Source organism: Oenanthe melanoleuca, chromosome 3 (assembly GCF_029582105.1).
Source record: "Oenanthe melanoleuca isolate GR-GAL-2019-014 chromosome 3, OMel1.0, whole genome shotgun sequence".
In the NCBI taxonomy this organism is placed as follows: domain Eukaryota; kingdom Metazoa; phylum Chordata; class Aves; order Passeriformes; family Muscicapidae; genus Oenanthe; species Oenanthe melanoleuca.
This window is the reverse complement of record NC_079336.1, coordinates 101,323,356-101,332,507: the sequence shown is the minus strand read 5'-3', so window position 1 is coordinate 101,332,507 and position 9,152 is coordinate 101,323,356. Positions and strand designations below refer to the sequence as shown.

The 9,152-nt window shown below is 44.9% G+C and overlaps 1 protein-coding gene across 1 annotated transcript in view; it reads right to left on the bottom strand.

The window, feature by feature from the left end:
* Positions 1-6,291: 6,291 nt before the first annotated feature.
* Positions 6,292-9,152, bottom strand: part of BMP2 (bone morphogenetic protein 2) — an 83,335-nt gene continuing 80,474 nt past the window's right edge. The window contains exon 5 of the mRNA XM_056488147.1: positions 6,292-6,783. Coding sequence (XP_056344122.1) covers positions 6,723-6,783 — 61 coding nt within the window. The 3' untranslated portion in view covers positions 6,292-6,722. The remainder of the gene's footprint in view (positions 6,784-9,152) is intronic.

Here is a 9,152-nt window from a genome sequence, read left to right as displayed (position 1 = left end):
ACCTCCTTCCTCCTTGCCTCCCTTTCCACAGCTGTGGCCATGGGCTCTGAGAAAATTGGCACACCAGATGGGTGGCTACTGTGGTGACACAGAGAGAGACATATGAGCAATACTCCAAATGGAATCCCTGACAAGAAGGAATTTTGAAGCCTGACATAAGTTCAAGAATAACCCCAGAAGAAAAATTTTTCTTCTACCTTCCCTCCTGAAAAGTGAGCTGAGGTCAGTTGTCTCCATTCCTGCTTTCCATGGTCTTGTATAAAACAATCTGCATGAAAACTTGAAGATGAAAAAGCCAAAAGCTTCATGCTGTAAATTTTGAAATGGCACAATTGCAGCGCACTTGGCATTTTTATTTTTCTTCTGGATGTTTTCCTTCCAAAGCAAAGTGCAGTCAAAAAAAGCAATCTTTTTGCTAAGTGATTCCCTTTTGGCATATTTCAAAGAGATGTGTATTCCTTATGTTTAGCCTGTTAACCACATACATATATGGTTATTCTGAAGTTTCACCAACCATTTCTATTTACTACTGCTTCAGACAAAGCAGGATCCAAGTGCCTTTTGGAATTCTTGCTATCCCAACATATACAGATTGGAAGGAAGCTTCAGTATTATTTCTTCCTCCTTTTGTTATTATCATTATTATTAGTGGCAATGTTTCCAATGTGATGCTGCACATCTTCAGCTCCCATGGGAGTCCCTGACTCCACAAAGGATACATGGCTGTGATGTACAGGCACTGTGGTCAGTCCTGGCCACCTTCCAGCCTTTCTCCAAATGCAGGAAGAAGAGAGGCATTGCTACAGAGGGACAATTCTGGGGTTAGGGTGCTCCTCATGGACAGGGGATGCTTTGGGAATGTTTTCTGCAGTGCTTTCACCCTGGTTAGTGCTGAAGATGCCCAGACACATTGTGCTGGCCACCTGCTTCACTTCACAGCAGCACTGTTGCATTTCATGGGGAATAAATATTTCCTTTCCTTGTCTTCCAGGAATCCCTTGATTTCATGGGTGTAAAAAAGTCTTCATTTTTTCTTGTCTTTCTTATTCCTTTAGCCTGTTTGATTCACTGATTCATTCCATACACTGGAAGTTGCATTCCATTTTTAAGCTCGATTTGTTTCCCTTTTTCTGTTTCTTTTTGTTGTTGTTGGTTATTTCCAGAAGGAGCAGCCTGGATGCCCAAAGGCACAGGCCTGTGGGTTTCTTCCTTTGCCATCGCTCCCCAGGATTTTGTTAAATGCCCCTAGAATTTATCTGTAACATTCACTGCAGAGCTGCTCCCCAGGAGAAAAGGCTGAGTCCTACATCAGTAGCTGAGCTAAAGCAAAGCTGGTGAGGACAACCCTGCACCCTCAGAGCCCTCACCCAGCCTCTTGGCCACGGGGATGTCATGGCTGATTTTCCTGCTGGCCAGAGCCCCATGTGTGTCACTGCAGAGCCCAGGCGTGCCCAAGACAAGAGCAGCTGGTCATGCCCCATCTCCCCTACTGCTCTTTTCTCCTTCCAGACTTTACTACATTTATCCTCTTAGCACCTCTGTAATTATCTGTCTGTAACAGATGAGAAACAGAAGAACATGCAGGTTTTGCAATTTGAGCTGGGCCACGCAGGAGCTCTTTGGCAGAGGAGGCAGACTCCCAAGGGGTGAGTAATGTCCTTTTGTCAATCTCATTAGACTCCTGGTTGTATCCTCACACACCTAGAGACAAGCCCACATCACTGAGCCTGACCCTTCTGGGACTGATGGCAGCTTTTCACCCCAGTCCCCAGCACAACTCCCAGAGAACTGCACAGCAGTTCCACTCTGATTCACTTCAAAAGCTCAGGTCTTATTTATGTCACCAGTGTAAAAATATCATTTTAGTTTGACAAATACATAGGAAATTCACAACAACTGCAGTTGTTGTTGTTGTGGGCAGTGTCCTGCTGAATAATTTTGCCCTCACAGCTATATTTTAACCAGTGTGACTGGAAAAAGGAATCAGAAATGTGCTTGGTTTCAAATGCATGTGTATGGCCAGCTCAACTGAGCAGTTAAACCCAGAACTTTACCAGGAACCGGATTATGGCTTTAGACCCTGAGTCAGCAGCAGGAGTCAAATAGAGGAGCCAGGGCAGCTTCAGGGAGGCTGAGCTGAGCTGAGACTCTGTAAAACAGGAGTGAGACCAGGTCTGCTGAACATCCTTCCTGCTGAGTGAGTCAGCAGCAGTTTAATTAGGCATAGCTGGGCAGGGAGAGGCAGTTATGACAGAAGAGGCTTCAGCTGATGGGATCATTTTCAGCACAATAATATTAATTAGCAATTGCGATAGGGAGCATGAGGCAGGTGGAGCACTTTCTGTCAAGGTATTTTTGTAAGGAATTAGCCTGTATAAACACCCATTGTAAGTACATTGTCCTTGTCAGGTGTAATAACTGCCTGGGCACATGGCATCCTTGCTCACAATGGAAAGATAATTAAAGATGCAATTCCACACTCCAGTGCTTCTCCCAGCTGCTAATTGTGTCACCGGAGAGATCCAAACAATTATAGCAGGAAAGCACTGGGGGACTGTTAACAGTAATTTCCAAAATGTGGACAATAAATAGATTGAGAAAATGATGTGAATGTTTGAGCCAGCCTTGGAAAAAGCTAGAGGAAAAACTGTATTTCTGACGCAAACATGGAAATTTGAAATGGGACTGAGGTGCCTAAGTATCTTGGAGGAACTTAGACCCTGAGCTTTCTGAAGCCAAATCCCACCCTAGCCTAGAAATAATTTCATATTTCACAGCTTTGACATTTTCCTCAGATGAACGTTGTTCTTAGAAGCTCATACAAGGAGGGCGAATCCTGAAGACATTACTTAAAGGAAATTTCTATTCATGTCGCTGAATATTCACTACTGATAATCCTGGTAATAATTCTCATGAAAAACTGTGTTACATTGCATGTTGTAATTTATGGTGTACAGCAAGTATAATATATTGTATAACTCAATATTACAGGTCTGCATTACATACCTGCAATATTATGCTCTGGTAATTAACCAATTAAAGTGCAGTTATGAGCTCATTAAACCCAAGAAATATGAGATGTCAATCAATTCTGTGTTCATCAAGATAAAATCTTATCAAAGTCAAATGGTTCAGGCCTTCAAACCAAGTGCTCATCTATGTCTTCATTTAACACAACATGATCCAGAAAGTGCCTGCATAGATAGATGTGACTTGCACAGTCCTACTGCACAGGGAACTGCTGCTGGATATTTTACCTCTTTGGTTCCCATGATTCATCCAAGTGGGATATTCTGTTGCAATCACAATGTTTTAAATATTTAACACCATCACATGATTCTTTACAGATCTGATAGAAACAAAGCACAGCTCCCAGTCAGGTACATGAGTTTTGCACATTGCCCCTCAGAGAATGCCAGAATGATTTAGGCTGAGTTCTCCTGCTGTGGTCAGATGCCTTTTCCCAGGTGCTGCAGTTCCTAAACTGGTCCTTGCAGAGTTGGCAGGTCCAGCTCTCCCTCTGGGCTCAGAGGTGATCCTGAATTAGTTCTTTTGAAGTCACCTGGGACTGGTGCCTGCCTGCCTGGAGCACAGCATTATACTCTGGAATAAACATACTTGGGGCAGAAATCTCCTTCCCACTCAAGTTCTCCCATGGCTTTTATGGTGGGGACAAGATTTTGAGCAAAACCTCACTGCCATCCATCCCAGTCATTTGCTGGGAGTGTTTGATGGAGCTGAGTGATGGCAGTTCTGGGCTTTTGCTGTGTGTTGAGAGGAGAAATTTTGTACAGCCATGCTGGTGATCACAGGGGCTGCAGAAGGAAAAATTTAGATCATACAAAGAGGCAGCAAAGGAATGGCAGTGACAGGGGGTTTAATTGAGCTGGGTGCTGAGATTATCAGAGATATTTCAGGCTGTGGAGGGCATGAACTGCCCTCATGTTGTGTTTGTACAGCATCTGAACACTCATCAGGCCTTGGTCTTGACTGTCAGCCCTAAGGGGGGCTCTAACATAGGCAATAATAACATTGATGATGATGATGATGATGATGATGATGATGATGATGATGATGATGCTAAAGAGAGTCTGATAACAGTGATTTTTTTCATATGGTCCAGAAAAGGCCCATGCCTCAGGTTCAGCTCATCCAGAGCAGAGGAGCTGTTTGCTTATACTGATTTCTGGTGGGAAAAGAGTATTCGTGCCCAGAGAGCAAGTCCTCAGAGAGAAAAGAGAGTTGAGGAATGAATTTTCTATTGTGAGTAACAAGATTATAGTCAGAAAAAAGACGAGGGAGAGAGGAAAATGTGAGTGATGTTGTTATTACCAAAATGAAAGAATTTGGATATAATTACAGAACTTAGATAAAACGTGTTTTTAAAGACCTTGAGAGAGGTTATAATGAGAGTTTACTTTGTAGATTAATCACAATTTACAAGACCATAGGCCAGTTCCCAGTGGTGTCCATAGCAAACAGCAGGACATCAGTAATTTTCCAGATATGGCTTCCCCCCTAGTAGGATAACAAACCCAGTGAGAAGAACTGGAGTGGCCCAGCACTGGGAGAGCCTCTGAACTCCTTTTGACTGGAATGCTGTCATGAATAGTTTGGTTGTTGCCTGGTAACACTGGCGTAAATTCTTCTCCAGTGTGACTGAGCCCACAGGAGAGAAGGAGAAACCAGGAGAGGGATCATAGGTTCTAATTTTATGGAAATGTCCTCATAAAACAGAGATGAAGTGTGCATACCATAACATCTGTCCCAGATACCCCGTGAGGATTTGGAGCCACATCATAGTGGGGGAGAAGGGAGAGGTGTTTGGTGCCAAATGGGCACCTTGTGAAATGTGGCAGTGCAGAGATCATGATCTCAGCTGCTGCCCTGAGCTTTCTCTAACTTCAGCAAACACGTGCTTGTTTGGCCCCCTTTGGTCAGATCCTTCCCTCTGCCACCCTTGGGGCATTGCCCCAGTCCCACTGCAGCACAGGCACTTTCCAGGTCAGGGCACACAGCAGTAGGAGGGTTCACAAGGGACTGTGGAGTCACCGGATCTTCTGGTATTGCTTAGAGAGTGTAGTGGTTGAGGGTGCAACCTTTTGGAGGAGTGCTTTTGGAAAAGGTACCCCAGTGAGGGAGGAAAAAGGACATTCCCCAGGGGAGCACGGTGGAATCATTTGTTGTCTTCTGGAGATTTTGCTGGCAGCCTGGCCCCCTTGCTCCAGGCTGCTCTTTACTTCTGTCTTGAGTGCTTTGTGCCCGTTTTGTGACTGACATCAGCTCAGGGAAAGGAGCTGTCACAGCCCAGTGATGAGACAGCAGTTGCTGGTGTCACCCTGATGCAGCTGGCTCACAGCTTGCTCTAGAGGAGCAGGGAACAGTCTGAGATCCACCAGAAGCAGTCGAGTGCCTGCATGGTGCCTTCAAATAGACTCTAGCTCAGGACTAGGCTTTGCTTGCACCTCTGGTTACAGTCAACATATTGTCATTTCCCCAGAAGAAACACAGGGATTGTGGCAGTCATATCTTTCCAAGGGAGCAAGGAGTGGAGTTTCTAATGAGCTGGAGAGGGAAGGAGGGAATTTCAGTCAGGGCCTGTTCCTCTCAGAGCAATGGCACATCAGGAGCTCTGCCTGCCCAGGAGCTGCCGAGCCGGGCGGGGAGCGGCTCCAGCCAGGGCTGTGCCAAGGAGCAACGTGCTGCTCTACATGTTACTGAGCTTTGGGCCAGGGGCTTGGAGGAGAAAAGGAAAAAGCCCTCATGGGAGATGGCCTATTTTTAATGAGCCTAAACCTCTTCCACAAATTAAGTGAAATATTTTAAAAGGAAACAATATTACTTTGGTTTTATTTGTTTCAGCTACTTAGTTACAGCTCCACGTGGACACAATTAATGGAGGAAATAGAGAATTTTATAAGCCCAGGACTCTGAGATAGATATTTTGTGACCATGTGAAATTCTTTGCCCTAATCACCACACATTCCTTGTGAGAAGGTTGTATATTGCTAAAGATTATTAACCTTTATTCCAAAAATGTGTCTAGTCATTGAAAGGCAAAGGTCAAAAATTGTCATAGCATTACTCAGGGACAGTTTGCCCTCCACTTTCCATTGAATTCTATGCTGTCCATCTCTGGCTCAGATCTACCCTAATAAAGTACTCCTTAGCAAGAAAGAGAAATGTCCTTTCCACTGGAGCAAGTTTGATTTCCCAGATCCATTTCAGAGTCCCTGTGACTTCATGTAAATCACTTGAAACTTCAGCACTTTATTTCTCAATGATTTGGGTGGTTCTTTTTTAATAGAATATTATTTCCCCTTTATTTGCTTGTTTGCAGGATGATTTTTTCAAGGCAGTGAATCATCTTATTTTAGTGGTATCTAACACCAACTTCTCTGATCTTTGCTGGTCAGAGAATAGAACCAGATTGAAGTAAAATCCTGGGAGTGAATGTTGATTAGATGAAGAGTTTCATTTTTACCCTGTCCTGCTTTCTTGATGATAGGCAACTACAAAGAAGTCATCCTTAGAATAAAAAAATAATTTTTTCAGTCTTCTGAGACTGCCTGAAATATCAGAGATGGGACCCACAGAATACCAAGACAGAGGAGCGAGTGGGGCAGCAGAGTGTGATTTGTGGGTGGAGAGAGCTGATCATTTGCTGAGGTGATCCAGGTCTGTGGGCCTCAGGAGTCAGCCATCCCCTTCTCCCAGCAGACCTAAACAGCCTCCCTTTCAGCTCTCAGAGCGGTGCTGGGCAGACTGCATTGCAACAGGCTCCTGCAGGAGGAGGTAAACAACACCTCATCAATGCAGTAATCTCTGCAAATGTCCCGACAGCGAACCCAGCAGAGGAGTAAATAAACAAACACCCCCCTTTGCCTTCCCCTCCTCCCCGATGGTAAATTTGGGTTACTGTACACGTCACTGCTCGGGCCATGCAGGGCTGCTGTGAATCCATTAGCAGGGCAAGGGTGAGTGACTTCTGACTTCAGCGACCCTTAAAGTTAATCCAGCATTGTAGGGGCAGAATTAAATGTGATGAGCTCAGAAAGTGTGATAAAACTAGATTTAAGTGCACAGCTGGACAGCAACCTATAAAGGCAGAATTTAAAACCGTAATAAAAACTTTGTAATCTAATTACGATGGCAGAGTTAAAGGTGAGGTATTTGCAGCATGATTCACATGCACCATGGCTAACCTCTGACATCTTGAATATATTATGTGGTTCCTTCACTACAGGAGTAATTTTTGAGTTACTCTCTCACACTACATGGTTGCCTATGTTTTATTCTCATGCACTGTCTCTGGAGGTTGCAGGGCAGGGCAAAAGCCTCTGCTTTCCTGTAGTTCAGGCTCCAGGGGTCTCCAGGCTGCTCCTCCCCGTGCTCTGGGCACCTGGGCAGGGGTTGCAGCAGGTGCACAGCACCTCCAAAATATTGCAGCTCTTGAGAGAATCCGAGGAGAAATCACAGCAAGATTGGCCATGCCTCGAGCTGGTTTTAGCCTAGCTAGATTTAATAGCAGCAGGAGGCAGGATGCAAAGGAAGTTAGAGCTTGGATGCAGGATACAGTCCCAAGCAGTGTCGTTGTCATCCTGTCTTCGTTGCAATTGGCACCCAATTAGCACCACCACAGATAGCAGCCGTGTCTCTGATTTCAGTGTTGGCGTGTCCAAACACCAGAAGGACAGCAAAAACCAACTTGTGAACCCTGCCTGGCTCCTCTGGACTGCTACCAGCGACAGGGCTTGCTTTGCCCATCTGGTTCAGAGGGCTCTCACCAGGATGGGCACTGCCAAGTGAGACAGCAACCTCAGATCCAAGTCTGACATCTGCCAGCAGAGGGGTTCTGCACTGAAGCAGAGGTTTTTTTCCCTGGCTCTCATAAAGCCTCGTCCAGCATCCCAAGAGCACTTCATGTCTGGGGAGGTGTAGTGGTGGGATTTAAATAAGTTTGCTCAAGTTGGTAACAGCTGGGCAGTAACACCTGAAGAGATTTCATTTTCTTCAGCCAGCCTATGTTAGGACAGAAGTTTCAAATTAGAAACCTACCCCATGTGATAGTTGTGATTTTTTTCTGCATCCCAAACACCAGTTCAAAAATTGACTAAAAATGCAAGAAGTCTGTAAAACTCTGCAGTGGGGCTTTTCTTGAGCTAAAATTGCTTGGTGGCATTTCTGAAATCAAGTTTCATTCTTTTTTAATTTAGCTGCAAAGCATTCTTTTAAGTCTGATTGGCACAAGCTATATGCCTATAGCATAATGCTCATGGGAAGGGCTGAGGACAGCCTTGTCTGTAGAATCAGCATCCCAAAATAAACTACATCCTCCCTCAAGGCAGTGTGAACCCAGCTGATCAATCTCCACAAATGTTCTTAAACTGATGAAATATTTCCCATGTTTGTGAAACCAAACTGAAACAGATCTGTTGCTTAGGTCTCCCCAATGAGTAATTCAGTAGTATTTTCCTCAAGGAAATGAGTATTTTTTCAGGATACTGTGTTTCAGAGCATGTCTCTCTTTTTCCCCTCTTATGAAGCTCAGAGGGGAACAGCAGTGCCTCAAAGACATCCTGTGAAGGTTCAGGGTGATGCTCTCCCAAAGGAAGAGGGAGTTGTGAGAGCAATTGGCTGAAATCAGTGATTGATGTCTGCAGTGGGTGGGAAAGAGGTGTGGGGTGCTCTTGGAAAGGGGCTGCTCCAAATTCCAAGTACACTTTACCTTTGTGGTCACAGGCCTGTCTCATTATTGATGTTTAAAAGAGAGAGACCTGCTTTTTGCTTTAGAGAGGAAAAGATGTTATGTGTATTATTGAGTGCCATATATATTTCTGCTATTCCTGAGACAATTTAATCCCAAATTCTCCTTCTCTTCCTAGAGCTGTACAGCAGCTACACCAGGAGAAAACCCTGCACAGGACAGAACAGCTTCTAAAATGTGATCAGAGACTACCAGAAAACACCACAGCAGATGCCCCAAATCACAGGATGGAGCCCACCAGTTACAGGAAGGCAACAGGAGGATCAACAGAGCAACGTCCCAGGTACAAAGAGAGTGAGATCCCACAGAGCCCAGGCCAGCAGCCACACACTTCCTGCTCCAGTGGGCTTAGAACTCCCATCCTGGATGGCAACTCCAACTGCTA